At 48.4% G+C, this 16,646-nt stretch overlaps 1 protein-coding gene across 1 annotated transcript in view; it reads right to left on the reverse strand.

The window, feature by feature from the left end:
* The window catches only part of ADAMTS9 (ADAM metallopeptidase with thrombospondin type 1 motif 9), an 86,220-nt gene extending 69,637 nt beyond the window's left edge, over nucleotides 1-16,583 (reverse strand). Inside the window, 5 exon segments of the mRNA XM_080382776.1 lie at nucleotides 45-128; nucleotides 1,095-1,381; nucleotides 14,461-14,623; nucleotides 15,859-16,340; nucleotides 16,343-16,583. Coding sequence (XP_080238902.1) covers nucleotides 45-128; nucleotides 1,095-1,381; nucleotides 14,461-14,623; nucleotides 15,859-16,340; nucleotides 16,343-16,457 — 1,131 coding nt within the window. The 5' untranslated portion in view covers nucleotides 16,458-16,583.
* Between the last annotated feature and the right edge of the window lie 63 nt (nucleotides 16,584-16,646).

A 16,646-nucleotide genomic window follows, 5' to 3' on the forward strand; every position in this document is an offset into this window, starting at 1 on the left:
AATGCTACGGTCAAACAGAAGGTGAAGAAAATCACTTCCATTACCTGTTCATTATGTATCACGACCAATTTCACAATAACAATATTAATTAAATTTCCAATGCTTGGGTCTTTGTAGATAGAAGCCACCTGTTTCAAAAAGAAATATTCAGAATTATTGCTAACGTTCAAAGAGACAAATAATTAAGACAACACATGAATGTTTTCCATTTTGCAACTGTTTTTCTTTCGAGCTGCTCTTCTGTACCACTCAGTGCTCCAATGCTACTTGGAGACACCTGCCATAAGAGCAATTTTAGAATGAAACAAACCTGCTGGTATCACAGAAACCCAACGTTTCTTTTTTGCTTTAGCACACATTTCACCAAATTACAGGATCATTCTGCTCTGAGGTACAATGACCAGCCAAGACTCTCAAAAGCAACTTATTCTCTCAAGTGCCTCATTTTGACATGGGTGGTTTTAGACCACATATTCAACCGCACTTCTACCCTCAAATAGGATGAAAATTCCCCCAGTGACACAGCTATGCTGGATACTCACTTCCAGTCGCTCTGCATCTACAGAGCTGCCTTGGGGACTGCACTACTGCATCTTAGTGCCAGCAGCTGCTAAAATCCTTGTCCTCAGCCTGGAAAGCCAACTCCAAGCACTATGCTAAGGATCAAGGTGACCACTGGCTCCTCCTCCTTGCAACACCAAGGGAAGTCAGGCAACTGCATAACCTACTAGCACCAGTCTCTTGGAAGACCCAGTCCCCAAGAGAACATTTTTAATTCAGCTGCTATTTCACACGGGCTTAAATAAAGAGTACAGCGTGTACAGGACTGAAGGGCCAGTGATACTTCCCACGCTGCCTGGGGTTCAGAAAGCTGGAAGGGAGAGGTGTGGGAAGGGTTAGGAAACATGATGGGTCTAGGAAGGCAGATGAGTCCAACCAGTGCTGCCCAGCCAAGCCTTACTCTAATCCCAGCATTACCTCTGCGCCTGGCCAAGGCTAACTGACAGTATTACACACGAACACAGCAGAAAGGGTGCTGTGACCTCTAGAAAATGATCCGGGGGTGTATCTACTCCCCGTAGTTGAATACTCACTATTGACATTAACGTTAAGACATAGTGCTGCAGATTAGCTCCATGGTAGGCGACCATCCTGCTGTCAGCCACCACCATCACCTCCACAAACCGAGGGTAGGAGAGAAACCGCTTTGTTCGCTTGTGGCTCTTCTTTTCACTGACGCTCCCAGTCTTGTTACTATCTGCAGAAAGTGAGTTCACTTCCAGGCTGTGTTTCAACATCTCCACGTCGGATAATATGCTGCTTTCTGCCCACTGTCTTCTCCAGTGTTTCCGCTTGTTCTTTTTGTGACTGTGTTCGTGATCTATGATGAAAAAGCAGACAAAACCATAAAGCACATTATGGAGCGTATGAAGTTAATGCCACACGCACGTTATGTCAAAATACCTATTTGCTTCAATGAAGAGTTAGCAGGCTTGTTCCAAACGGCTAACCAAACCAGAAGCACCCTGTGGGAGCCCACCACGTAATCCAGCACCTAAGGCTTTTCTTAATTTTTAAAGTAACCTTACAGAAGCCAACGGCACTTGAAGGCAGACATTCACGTAAAGGCTTTCGGGCAGCAGAGCTGTCCCTTTGCCCGCGGAGGAGGGATGGAACCTGGGCTGCGGGTCAGCGTAACGCGACGTGAGCCCGGCGATGGTAATTAGCCACTGCAGCAGCAGCGTGAGGATTCTGGGCACGTCCAAGGTGGCCAGGAAACCACAGGAAACAAAGGTCCAAATCCTGTATTTCTAACTCAGGCATGAAGGACGGCAGGATTTGGCCTTCATAGCGAAGCAATTATATGATTTATTTCTGTCTCTAACAATAACACGGCTGGGCTTCACGTCCGTCCCCCCCCCTTTATTATTCTGTGCTACGGGAATGGTAAAGGTCATCTAATAGCACAGCTGCCACCAGCTAAAGAATAGAATTCAGGAAGTCTCACATATACTGTTTTTGATATTCAATTAGGCCAAACATAAAAGCAGCCTGAAAATATACTCCATGCTGATACAAAGACGACAAAGTGAAGAGGCAGAACAGGCAAATAAAACATATGGAACATGTACAATTAAGATTTACCATCTGATTACTATGTAATTATAGCATTATTTAAATGTAAGAGCAAAATCAGTCTTACTTGATGCCACTTAATTTTTAATCAGTTCATCATAGGAAGTAGCTAATTGAATGTGATTCATCCATGAGAGACTGTTCGCTTCTGCATTTAATATAAAGCCAGATCTGAACTACTCATCTAAGACTCCAGGCTACAACCCTCATGCTCTTTGTAGCTTTAGCTTAATTTCGTCATGGTGGTGAAAAAAAATCACATTTCCTTATCTGACCCACTGAGTAGGTTAGAGGAAGCATAATATTAGGGAACAAAGGAATATTCAATGCTCGAACAAGATTGAAATGATAGGAAACTTCTTAGGTTTTTTTTTTTTCTGTGCAGTTTCCTTTTAGGATATTTTGTAATGATTTAAAAAAAATAAATACATTCTCTAATATCAAGGCAGGCAAAGGGGGTCAGCCAGCTTCTACCTATCCGAAAAATACTATCCTTTTGCCCTACGTGTAAATAGGCAATAGAATATTTAAGAATTAAATGCTGTCTACTCTACACTACCCAAGTCCTACAAATTCCCCTTTCTCAATATAGTCCAGACTACCTTAATACAGCAGAGAGTCCGCAGTTATTTGAGTAAGAATTCCAGAAAGCCAATGGCATTTGTGGTTATAATTGGATTGCCCTAGTTCCTCTGCACTAATCAATGCCCTTGTGTTGGCAAGGTTGCGCTCTCATGCTGGCACGGCTTCATGGGCAACCGTGACATTATCCCGACTTCAGTGCCAATCAGCGCAGGAAGCCAACTATGCATACAAATAACTTAAAGGTGAGAAGACGACCGGACTGAGGAGAAAGTGCTAACCTCAGCCCTTCAGCCAGTTCCCCCCCTCTCTGCACCCTCAGCCAGTCAGTTCAAGTTCCCTTTCAAGTTACTTAACTTCCAAAAGAAACAGGTGCTCAAGGAAAAACATGTTAAGGATGGGGAGATGGGGAGATGCTCAACAGGGCTTGAGCAAGGCTGCCGTGCAAAGGCAGGGCTCTGCACCATCTGCCACTGCCGCTCCACAAAGCCCCAGATGGGACCACAGGCCTCAGGTATCTCCTCCGCCAGCCAGCCAGGCGGAGGGAGGTTAGATGTCAAAAGAAGATGGAAATGCAAAGGATTCTTTGAAGAGACACCTGTTATATGGGAGGTGTTTAAAAGAAATTAATTGATATGCACTAAGCTTGAACTGAAATGCTGCAGCTAGTGTTGTCACATTCTCAAAAATAACCCCCAAAACCACCCCACCCAAAAACCAGAGAGGTCCACATGAAATGCCACGTCTGGTTCCAAGAGCCCCAACCTGACCCACCATGCAGAAGAACCAGAGCCAACACAGCCAGGCATGCCCAGAACAGAGGAAAAACCACCCTTCTTTCTGTTGCAGTGATCTGGCACGGTGTCACAGAATCACAGCATCATTCATGTTGGAAAAGACTCTTAGGATCATTGAGTCTGATCATTAACCTAACGCTGCCAAGTGTTGGTGTACCTCCCCCGTCTGGCACAGAAAGCAAGCCAGCCACATCATCCCTTCAAAAAACAACTTTTATTTTTTTTCCCAGGTATGAAATTGCTCCAACACTTCCAGCATGCCATTTGGACAAGTCACGTATAGTATGTTTGCCAGCCTAGTTACTGTAAAACCAAGCACAAACGAGTGGGATGCATTGCATGTAAAGCCACTCCTGGACTTTGATAGTAGTGAACTGTTATCTTCACCCATCTTTCTTGCATATAACTACACTCAGAGACGGTGCACATTCACCTGTAAAAAATTAATCACTAATGGCAGTGCACTGCTCTCAACTCATCCATAAAACTCCCACCAGTGTTAATGGGAGTTGCAAACAGGCACTGCCACTACTCCATGTGCCTGATGCTGTTGATCATCTCGCTCTGTTACAACAGCCCCAACAGAGATGCTCTTACTGCACAGTGCAGCATACTGCTGTTTAATCAAGCAGAAGTGAAAATTTCTCACATTACACAAGAAACCTGCAGTTTTACAGCAACAGCTTCGTACCACCACACACAACAACAAAGAAGGGTGTGATGTTTTTCCAACTGGTTTTGCTTTTTTTTTTTCCCCCTCTACTGTGTTAATATATTAACAGAAATCGGGAAAAAAAATGGTTTGCTTGGTAAGCTCTCAGTCTCTGCAAATGACCTGAAAAACATCTACCTACACATGGCAGTAACTGGATGGGTTTAAGCAACAAAACATTTTCTTTAATTTGCGGAAAAACCAAACCCCAATGAGTAGACAAACACTTTAAAACCACACAAACTACAGACCAATAATTCAAGTATTAGGCAAGCCTATGCACTGATTCAACAGTTAATATTCATTTAAGAGGTGGCTAAAAGGCTGCTGCAATAATGCCCATGTCATTGCTTGCTTTACTAAGACAGTTCTATGGTGCTTGCACTGCCTTTAGACAGATCTGGAGGTGTAGGTTTTTGGGGGGTTTTTTTGGCTTGGCTTCTTCTTTATTGTGTGGGACTTAAAAAGGAGACCCAATTCTGTGACAGGGATATTCCTTTCTGATGACACCTTCCCACCCACGCCATTTATTTTTGCTGGTGGAAGAAGCCTCAGTCCAGAGCCCACTGAGGTGATTTATGGATGATTCCTGTTGATTAATGGACTTTGGATCTATCCCAAGGGAGAGGGCAGGGGAAACTCAAGCCCTGTGCAAGTACTTTGCATGAAAGGGTGACAGGGCAGAGCCAGGGACTGCTTTTGAAATAGTAGCTATTGTTATGCTAAAACCAAAAATTAAAAGAAAGAGTGATCGCTTATCCCAACAGTTCTAATCCTTTCCATTTCTACATTAACTTGTCCTTGGAATAGAAAGCAATTTGCACAATTAAATAAGACATGTGACAATGCAAGCAATTCCAGTTCAGCTCCGAGTTCATGAGAGCTGGACATAGCAGGGGAGGGAGGTAAAAGAGAGAGAGAGCAAGATGCGGGGGGTGTGTGGAAATCAATTTCTCAAGTTAATAAAACTAACAGCCTCCCCCTACTAGAAAAGGAACACGGTCCTTTCAAACCGACCCACTATCATACCTTTTCCAAACGTCTGACCTAGGATTTTTAACACAAAGTTTGCTGCTCAGTGGTTGGCCCTTAACGCTCCCAGACCTGCTCTGATCCAGCTGCGCAGATGATAAAACTATCGTTTGGAAGTTAATTATTTATTGCACACCTCCATAAAGCAGATCAGAATTGAGCTGAGCTCCCCCCAGGCAGGCAGGCAGAGTGTGACCTGCCTCCCTCCACTCGAGCAGGAGCCACGGCAGCAAACTCTGCCCGAAGGGCTCGGTCCACCCTGCGGCTCCAGCTTTAACTTGAAAACTCCAGTCTTCAACCCACACTTTTAGGCTCTTCTTGCTTAGGAAATGGGATGGAGACCAGCTCCCTCTTTAAGACCCAAACAGATCCTAAGCTGGACCAAAGGATTTTTCTAGCCCTGGGTCTGTTTTAATTCTGTATCAATATGGTTTGTATCTCTATCTTTCAATGTATCTACAGATATATCTCAGATGAATTTGCACAAGGCCAAATTCTCACATTTGTTACTGTGGGTGTGCTGTTGGGGCCAGCATCACCCAGAGCTGAACATCCCTTTGCTGCCAGCAGCTTCTCACCCTGCTCAAGACAACAGCCAGTGACGGTAACGTAACGAGGGAGCAGCAACTAACTGCCTTGCTCTGCACCACACTGAGATGACCAGTCCTATGAGCAGGACTAATCCTGCCTTCCCTCTGGATAGCCCCTTGACTGTGCAGTCGGAGCTGCTGCTGCAGCTAGAAGGGGAGCACAGGCTTTATTGATAGAGGCGAGAGCAATGACCTACATTGGAAGGGAAATGAAGGAACTAGGCCAGCCAAAATCCAAAGAGAAAGATACTTTGCACTACCACTGAAAATGAAAGTTTGCTTGATTTTTCCAATCTGCAAACCAGAAAGCGTTCAACTGCAAATTAGCCTGAACCCATTTAGCAAAGAGATCAACTGGAGTTTCAGCCTTCATCATCGAGAGCTGGACAAAACTGCATAGACCAAACTTTCATGGTTGGAACTATTGGAAATGCAATAAAATACCAGACCTTTCACAAGTGCCACTATTAGAGCAATACAAAGGAGGGAAACTTGAATTTTCCCAGTGTTGTTCATACTCTCTATGAATTAGGAAACAGTCTGGGCTTAGAAGAGTTCCCTCCTAAACCATTCCAGGACAACCAAAATATTGACCTTCTTAACAGTTTTCTTTGCTGCTAAGAGAAACATTTGCACAAATGGATCATAAGCCCTCATGACCCAGGCACACCTGCCTGTTAATTTTCTCATCTTCCTTCACTTTGAATTTTGCACATACACTTTTCTAAGTGGATTCCTAGATGTTCAGATCCTCAGAAAGGTCCACGTCCAGGACCACCGGCTGCTGAAGTCAGTCCTCCACATCAAGCCCAGAGCCTGGAACTTGTTTCTGTAATGTGTGAAAATACTCTAAGGCCAGAAATTAACACTATAGAGCCATGAGCAGTTTAGACTGGCATGAAGCATCACTGATACAAAAATCAGCAGTGCCACCTCCTTTCACCCAACTGCAGTCTGTGGTGGCTTCGGCTATAGAGACCCCAACCTTGGAAGTGCTAAAGCTCAAGGTGATGCTGAAGGCCCCTATGTCTTTCAAGGTGATTCTGCCTTTCTTCCTGCTGCTTGAGCCAGAACACTTGGGGACCACGGACTTGCACAGTTAGCACCAATCGACTTCCCTTAGTAAGAAAATATTCTGGTTTTGTGCCATGTAAACCACCAAAGACCACACATACTCTAGACGTTTCCTTTCCTGATGATGTATGTGAGAATGCATTCCAGCTTTAAAGAATTTTTTTCTGCCTAAGGTAAAAAGTTGTACATGAAAGCTATCAATTTTGCACAACAGACAGAAACTAGATTAATGAACAAAACAATAAATTGCCTCTTTGAGAAAGTAGATAGTAACACATGAGCTGAGCATGTGGCAGAAAATGATTCAAGATCATCTTAAAGACAAAATAATTAAAGAACCGCACCTCACAACCGCAAGGCACAAAAGCACCATTCAATTGGTACAAAATTGGTTTAAAGTATAGCTGACAGAAAGCTACAGTGCTGAAAAATCACTGAAACCAGTTCCATAATCCACTGGTTCAGGAAGAAAAACATACTAGCTCTGTAGAATGACTAAAAAAACCATAGCAAAATACCCTCAAAACCTACCCTGACACTGCAAAGGGCTGAGCAGTTTGCTAAAGTACATCCCGGCATTTCACCTGCGAGTAGACATGTATGTGAGCCAGCTTGTAGGTCAGACCAGTATGAATACACCACAGCCACGCTGACGTGCACTGGTGGCATTTCAGCACATCAGGAAAACAGCCAGGGCTGCCTGGCTAACCAAATCTACCTATCTGTCCGCAGAGCTCAGAGTTCAGAGGTTGCGCCTGCTGAACCTGGCTTCTGCCTTGCAAGCCACCAGAGCTCCCGAACTCCCACGCTTGCTCCTAACGCAACTTTCAATGCATAACAGTCACAACTCCGCCAACACGTTGTCCGCGCTCAAGCCTAGTGATACCTATGAGGTGCCATAATGACGAGAACACCACTGAGATCACCACAACTTCGTACTGACACTCGGTAAAAGATGAGGGAAAACATCCCATTAGAAAGAAAGAGTTTCCCTAGCGACTGGCCACAGGGATGCTGGTAATGACAATACAGGCACGTGGGAAGAGAACTCACAGAATAATCCGCCCGTTTATTTTCACTAGTATCTGCCACAGGGTACAGATGGAAAGTACCAAAGTGATACCTCTCAGCTTCGCCCACCTGCCCTTCTTCAGCAGATGTTCACACAGATGATGCAATTTTGCAGCTACTTTTTACAAGTATGCCCATTTTGATTCCAGGAGAATAATCCATGTTTAAGTTGCAAAACAATAACCAACCAATAATAATCTGTTTAGTCACCATCTTGGGCTTCTACCATGCCAGCTGGATGCTCAATACATTTTCAATACTAAGAGTAACAACAACAAAAGGTGTGCACCTGCTTATAGCTCACATTGAGAAATTTTAGAACAAAACCACAGCAATGGGATCTGCATAATTAGCTGCAATCAAATGTTTTCACTGAAGTCAATCTAATACCTTGTTTCACTTGCTAAACACCACAGAAAGACAGCAGAAACATTACAGCCTGATCCCTTTCCTGACTCATTATGGGAAAAGCTTGTGTTTGACATCCCAGGCCCATTTGACCAAGTACTAGTTGGCTGTAACTGCCCTATTACCTCAACAGAAAGCCAGAAATAGAATTAATTACATTAGCATATGGGACTTGTGACGTGACTCTCTCATTTGCTGGTTTTGGGAGGGAAGGAAACCTGAAATAATTACTATCTGACTATAAATTACAATTCACTTCCTTAAGATGAGAAACTTTTCTGAGAGAAAGAACGATGTCAATGTTTTACCCTGAGGCCAGAAGCAAAGCTGACAGCTTAAACAGGCCTTTGAAAGAGCTCGAGGATTACTCAACCTGGAAGCAAAGGCTTAGGAAAACCTCCCTCCCGATCTGCAGCCCCACGGTTACGTGAGACCCAGCAGTACAGAAGTTGCCTGAAGACCTGCCTGGAAACAAGACATCTAGAACGTGAAGTTCTGCTAGATGAAGGAGCTGAAAACCAAAATAAAGTCACAGTTGGAAGCAAGATGAACAGTCCAAAAGAAACAGAAAAAATACAAAAGAGCTCTAGACCAACAGATTGACTGCAAAGCATCCAGGACTTCACCACGGACCGCTCACAAGGGTACAAACACCGAGTCTTGTGGAAAAAGCATTCAAAATTTCTGCCTCAAAACTGTTATAAAATAAGAATCTAACACATACAAATGGTCTGTAGGATGAGTATGAGATTCCCACCTCTGGCCCGTTTGGCCCTGTTCCCCACCACTGCCAGTTCTAACACTGGCTATACACCTCAAACCACAGCTTAGGCAGGAGCGAGACATCATCTACCTGCGCCAACGAGAGACCACATTACATGGAAAAGGCCAAAGCCAGGCTTTAGCCATGGTGCTGGACCCCCAACACATCCTCCCCAGGGCACCTCCCCAGTCACAACACTGATAACTGATTAACAAACCCACAACCTGGCAACCTCAACCTGCCCACCCTTTCCCAAGCACGTGGGAACACACTGGCAGAGCCATCTCCTGGTTGTGCCATGGGTTCACCAATGACTTCCCACACAGCTGGGTGGCACTGGGAGAGCGATGACAACCATCTGTAGGGGCTGAGCAGGCTGGTGTTAATTCTCACACAGAAACAGGATCACAATCATCAACCTGGCAGCACCAGGCATTTGCTTGCTCAAGACGCAGGGCAGTGCTCCTCTGCTCTGGTGGCTTCTCAGTATCACGTTCAGTGGGAAGGGTTTTTAAGGTTACCATGAAAAGGTCATCTATTACAAATTACTCATTAACGCAGCTGAAAAATCAGTGACATATTACTGATTACGTCTGTGTCGCACTAGCTCAGCAGCAAGACTTGGTCCACACTGACAATCTGTCTTGTGCTTTTCATCGCAGCCTTCTCAACACAACTTACAGCTTCTCTCCTCCTCAACCCAGATGAGTACATTACACATTACATAGGTCTTGCCCTTGTGGAGCTGCTGTGCCTGGCCACGCATGTGCTGCCTCCTCAGCAGTCAAACTGCTTGAACACCTCACAACTGAATAGTCAGTTGCAAATTTGAGACCCTTTTGCATCCATTTCTGGCAAGTACTGGGACATGCTAAGCCTCCATCCAGGCTGTGCCCAGCAGCCGCCTAGGGTAACGCTTGGTGTGTTTTGGAAAGCGACCTCGGCAGCTGAATCACCAGGCTTCCCCACCTCCGCCAGCAGCAGGTGCGGGCACAGCCGGCTCTGTGCAGGTAAGATCTGCTCCGTCCTGCACTCATCTGAGCTTGCTTCCAAGATCTCACCACCTCAGTGCGAATTGCTGGAAGGCCTCTTTGCTGGCTACAGCCCCTTTGGCTCTCCTCCAGGACTAGGAAAAAGCTCTAATCATCTTCCTACTAGTTTGGCACCATCAGAGTGTTATTGCTGCTTCTGCATGAGGAATTTTGCCCGTGGTGGATATTCCCGCTTTAAGCACTCTCATTAAGGAGCCAGGATTCTGTAAGATCCTCACACGCAGCCCCAGAGCTCAGGTCTAACACACCAGCCTCAGGACGTGCACAGCTGGCCAGCAACAAGCCATGGGAACAGCTAGCCCTCGCTATATGTTCAGTCCTTGATTTATTCAGCTCAGCCACAGGTGGGTCTTGAATACAAAAGAATTATGAAAAATGAGGCAAAAACAGGGAGGCTTTTCACTAACGAAGCTGGGAAGGAAACGGAAAGCACAGATCAGGAGAGCAGCAAACTGAACGCAGTGGGAACAAAGAAGGAGCTGCCCAAAAGAGCTCATTCAGGAGTCCTGCACCAGGGTCACAGCAAACGCCGCAAGGAATTTGCAAAGTTTGGAGCAATGAAATAGCTGAGCATGCAGCAGAAGCAGGGAGACGAGAAAGCCCAACTTTTGCATTTATACCCATGGACACAGGGCAACTGTGGCTCGGTGCCCCCAGGCAGGTGGAGGCCACATCTGTCTCAGAACGAGGGGTGGCCAGCAGGCAGAAGGATTGGGCAAGATTCAGTAAAAAGCTAAACCTATGACAAAATCCAAGAAAACTGAAAGAACCCCAGAGAAACCAACAACCAAAATATACGTATAAACATATCAGCGACAAAAGAAGTGGGAAAGGTGAGAGAAAGGAGAGGCAGCAGAAAGGAACACAAGATGCAGAGCAAGAGGTGGCTGAAGTGCTTTATTTAGGTGACAACCAGAGGCAGTGTCCTGCTGGCGTGTGGAGCTGGACATCTCTCTGCAAGACCAAACCTCTGTGGGTTCACATAGAAACTGGTGGGTAGGGCTCGCCAGTCTGTTCCTAGCGGGATGTCAGACTGGACCTGGGGGTGGTGGGGTGGTCAGAGAGCTGCTGCCGGCCTCCTGAATCCAGCCATCATGGCAGGCACAGCTCCCCACGGTGCCGCAGGATGCAGCTACGCGCCTTTTATCATTGGAGTCAGATTGTTCCCCCGCGGGGCGCAGGAAAGCTCCACTCTCCAGCTTTGCAATGAGCCACTTCCTTTTTTTCTTTTTTTAGGATCAGAATTTCTTTCCTCTTCCTCCTCCACCTCAAAAAAGCGGATATTTAATAATATGGATCGGAAGAGCTCGCTATCCTGAAGCGATGGGTGGTAGCGGCGCTGCACCTAGTGACATCATGCTGTCAGCCTGGCCAAGTCTTCATCCCGCCAGGGCTATTCAGTGAAACACAACTAATTACTCTGCCAGATCCTTGACCAGATGACAAATTGATTCACGGTACTAACGAAAAGAAGGGAAGGAGGAGAAATTGCACCATTTCCTATGACTGAAACTACATTAACCATTACCCCAAGGAAAACTTTGTCAAAAGTTTTTATTGTGGCAGTTGAGCTATACGCCAGACGGCTGAAGTGCATTGCCAGGAGACCCCGGCGCAGTGCTATGAAAGTTCATGTGCAGAGCACGGTTTGCATTTGATATCCGTCAGCATTCAGAAGAGAAAGATCTTTTTTCAGAACATCTGCAGAGTATCTCATATGTCAGAGGACCTAAAACTGTTATCAGAAACTGCTAATTAAAACTTCAGAAAATCAAATACCTGTTTTTCTAAGCTGACCAGAGGAGGTCAGAAAGTAAAAGTAACACCAGGGAGACTACTAGAAATGAAAGCTTTTACTCAATCTGTCAGTCAGCTCGCGAGGGAAACTTTTCCTGGATACTGCGAGAAGTCTGTAATTACATCATCATGGCACGGGCACACCGGTGTGTTGCTTAATAATAATTTCCAGGAAGACTGCTATCAGAAATCCATTCTTAATAGCACCACTGCCTGGCAACATGGGCTCCCCTGCTCACTGCAGGGTGGGTACCTCAGATTTCCCTCACGCGAATTTCCTCTGAGCAAATTTCATTCCCTGCCAGAAGCTGGCAATGCAAACGCAGCTTTTCACACGTTATTCTGACAAAGGACTGGATTTACACAACACCCTACAGCTATAACAAACTCCCAAACTCTCATGAAAACATTCTTCTCCAGCAGGAGTGACAGATGCACCCTGAGCAAAACAGTAAGCACTGCTAGATTTTGTATTTTCCCCTCTGTTCCAAAGACGTGAGAGACCTTCTCTCCACCAGATGTAACCCCAAGGGGAATACCAAAGGTCATCATTGCCCAAGCTGCCCTGCACTTGCTCCTTAAACAAAGTGGCTAAGACTTGTTCACCACACACATGTGACCAAACCATCCTTCCCTTTCAAAAACCTGGACAACGTCAAAAGGGAGAGGAAGAGATGGAGGGGAAGAGGACAGGAGGACCAGTAAAATTGTCACGCCTATCTGGAACCCTTAACCCTGTATTTGAGAGGCAAGACTTCCTCCCTCCTCTACACAAAGCAACTGAGAAGTGCAAGGAAACAAAGACAAGCAAGAGGCAAAGCATATTGGAAAAAGAGAGAAAGAGATGGATACCACGCAGGTAATATCATGGATGGAGTACTATTCTTGCGAATCATGATCCAGAAGAATAATACCCTAAACGGGAGGCATGGAACAGTGGGGTGAAATACAGTAGACCGTTATTACAGCACAAAGTAAAGTCCACAGCGAAAGTCAGAGCCCTCCCAGCTACCTTTGATTCAATGAGTCCTGTGATCTGCTGCTCCGTTCCTCCAAGGGCTACTGATGCAATGTGCCAGATTCCGTGTTTCTTTCCAACTGTTCTGAGTCTCCTGCATCTGATCTCAAAGAAGGGAGCAGAAACAGCTGGAAGAGAGAAACCAGAATGGCATAGTCCAGCAGCAACCCTTGGAAGAACAAACAACAACAGCCTTGTGAGAGGTACCACTGTCCCCCAGCACGTATGCTTGCATGTAGACACGTATCCACACATCTTCTAGAAGAAACACATGTTGCTAGTGCATCAGCTCTGGCTGGTCACAGAGCACCAGAGCATCTTCTGACTTAGCACAAGCTGGACAGCACGACCGCGATCCACAGTCACAGGTGCCAAACAAGTCACACGTGCTAAATGAAGTCTAAGTTTGGCACCACACTTCTCCTCCAGTGGTACCTTTACTCCCTGAGCAACTCCACCTACTTTGTAGCACATGAGCAGCCTGCAGCCCACGCAAGGAAAGCCAGTCAAGGTCTACTCTGCTAGCTCCTGTAGATCTAGCTGCAGGCCAAAGGAGGATGGAAAAACAGCAAGTGAAACAGGAGACCAAAGGAATAAGCTTCTTCAGAGAGAACTTAAGCGTTTGCTGCCAAAGGAGAGGATTAGTTGTGAAAAATCAGGAAGTCAACGAAGCAAAGAGCAGCAGGAGGCCACTGCAGATAATAGGGACAGTAGGAGCATGGCTATTGCTCACCAAGGCACGTGAAGGGGAGATGAAAAGGCTTGTGCTCTTTCATATGTGCAAAGACTAGAAAGAGGAAGCGAGGAGGTCAGGGAGATGGTGCTGGTGGAGGAAGGGCCACGAGGAGAAAAAAAGCCTTTGAAAATGAGCCACGGAAAAGTGATTAATAAGGGAAAAACCATCAGGGTTGACGTTAGAACCTTCTCAATCCCGCTAGAAAGAAATAGGACATTGCGACTCACAACCAGATTTAGGGAGGGAAAACCAGGAGCACAGCAAGACCAAGGCAGAAGGATGTCATTTAAAGGACAGACATAGAATTTCAGACAGAGTGAAAATCAGATTAGGATAGTTAGGAATTACATGTAGGAGAAGACAGAAGGCAAGTTTAAAGGCTCATGGGATTTTTAAGGCAAGACAGCCCAACGGATCTCTTGCCAGCCTTACAGCCAGAATGAAATTGAAACCGCAACGTCTTTCCTAACCACAACTTCCTTATAACTGATTACTAGAAAGCACGGGCGCACCACGTCTCTCCGGTACAGCAGTACCACCGTGAGCCCGGTCCTAGCGCATGCGGCACCATTTCTAGAGGGGTTCCTCAACTCCACATCCTTTCTGCCCCACGCAGACCTACTGGCTTTTTACTGCCAATTAGTTCCCTTTCATAAGTGCCGAGTTATCAAGGGCAGTAACGAAACGAGTACCTGGAGTATCGCAAGTCTGCCTGTCCCCTGAAGAGTTGGTTGGAGGCGTGCGGTGTCGGTAGACTAGATGTGGTTTATTATGCTCTTCTTCGTACTCCTGTTCTTCGAGTGATAGCAGTGGCTCTACAAAATAGTCCCCATCATCAGACTTGAATGTGCCTAGCTGAGAGGGACCAGAAAGGAACAGGCAGTCAGCTTTGGGCAACAACAACCCAAGCAGGACTACCCAACAACGCCAGCGGTTGAGGAGGGCGATGCGCCAGAGCCCCGTTCTGCAGCGACCCCTGCAAAGGCACAGCTGCAGCTCCAGCGCCCATCACTCCACTTGCACCCGCACCGGGCTGCGCTGCAGCCATCCCACTGGAACTTACGGAAAGCAAATTACTGATCTGTAGGCAGGGAGCACGAGAGGGGGCACACCTGCCAGACTCTGTCCCTATGCCGGTGGCGTTTACCAAGCTGCCCTGCCCGTGGGGAGATGGTGCTGGAGGCCTCGGTGCAACACCACCCCACTGTGCCAGTTTTCATACCGCAGCTCTCCCTGGGATGGGCTTGAAACCCACATGCGAGAACCAGGGGGAGGTGCCCAGTCAGCAACAACCCTGCTTATGAGAAGACACCGACACTCCCAGTCGCATGTGACCGTGCACGTAGGGAATTTGGCGGGTAAGTAGAAGACATCCAAGACAAAAACTACCCTGCAACTGTCCTAGACTAGGATGCACGACCAGGAAGCGGGAGAGAGGCCTGCCCAGCTACACGCAGCTGCACTAGCCTGGGTGAACGTGCACCCCCAGGGGAGCTCCCAGAGCAGAGGGGCCAGCAAAGACCTGCCGGGGGGCACCTGGGACAGGCACCCCGGGGTGCTGGACGGGCCAGCCCTGCCAGGAGCTTCTGCTTGTCCCTTTGCCAGCATCTCCCTGCACAGAAGGGTACCAGGATGGCAAAAGGGGCTGGCAGGGCGCCTGCCCTCATTCCTCCTCGGGCCATGCCCCCGCCCCGGGGTGCTGGGCGGCCCTGGGGCCAGCGCTGCCGGGCAGCCCCGTCACCCCTCTGCAGCCCTCGGCGGCCCCCCGGGGCAGGAGGGGGTCCGTGCCCGCCGACCCCTCCCAGGGTGCCGCTGGGTGGCACTTTTTCCCCCCAAAACCCGCAGGAGCAGGAGGGGCTCACCCCAGTGCCAGAACCCGACGGGATAATAAAAGTGGGGTGGGAGAAACCCCCGAGCGCGGCCAGCGGCAGCCGCCAGCCCCATCCCGGGGGCGGGAAGGGACCCTCCCCATCGCTGTGCCCACCCCTCTCGCCCTGCTGCTCCTCCTCCTCCTCCTCCCGCTTCCGCCCCGGCGCGCCGCCGCTGGGCGCCCGCCGGAGCCGGGGCTAGGAGCGGGCCGGGGCGCTCACCATCCCGGAGCAGAGGCTGATAACGGCGGTGTGCCGCGGACGGGCGTTGACGTGCCCCCGGTAGAAGCAGTGTTTCACGTCGGCGTCCGCCGCCTCGGCGTAGAGGCGCCGCTGGTCGGCGGCGGGCTCTCCCAGGAGGCTGACGGTGAAGAGCGGGGCGATGAAGGCCGAGCTGGCCGTCAGGTTGAAGAGGAACTGCTGCCCGAAGGCGGAGAGCCTGTAGTGCGCCTTGGGGGAGGCGGCGGCGGCGGCCGTCCAGGCGTCGGGGGCAGCGCTGGTGCTCCGCCGCCGCCGCCTGAAGTGGACATCGGTGGGGAAGGGCTCGCCAAACTCATTCACCCGGGTAGGAGTCACGATCTCGTACTCGCTCAGCTTCTCCAGCAGCTTGGCTGCAAGGGAAGAGAAGCACATGCCCCTGAGCCAGGAGGCCGAGCCCCCTACCCCCGAGGGGCGGCAGCCCAGCACCACCCCCCGGCTCCCCACCCCTCCCCGAGCACCCCCTTACCTTGCCTGGGGTGCAGCTTCTGCCTCCTCGCTCCCGTCCTCAAGCCGTCGATGAAGAGCGTGGTGAGTGCCAGCGCCAGCGGCGCCAGCTGCATGGTGCTGCGCGCTGTCCTCAGAGGAGAGCAGCCTTCCCCCGCCTTCCTCGGGCTCTTCCTCGCCTCCTTTTTTCCTCCCTTCCCACCCACCCCCCCACCTTCTTTTTTTTTTTTTTTTCCCTTTTTTTTTTCGCCCCCTTTCTCCCCCTCCCCGCCCCCCGGTGCGCTGCCGGGGGAAGGCGCTGGAGC

Source organism: Falco punctatus (assembly GCF_963210335.1).
Source record: "Falco punctatus genome assembly, chromosome: 4".
Lineage (NCBI taxonomy): Eukaryota > Metazoa > Chordata > Aves > Falconiformes > Falconidae > Falco > Falco punctatus.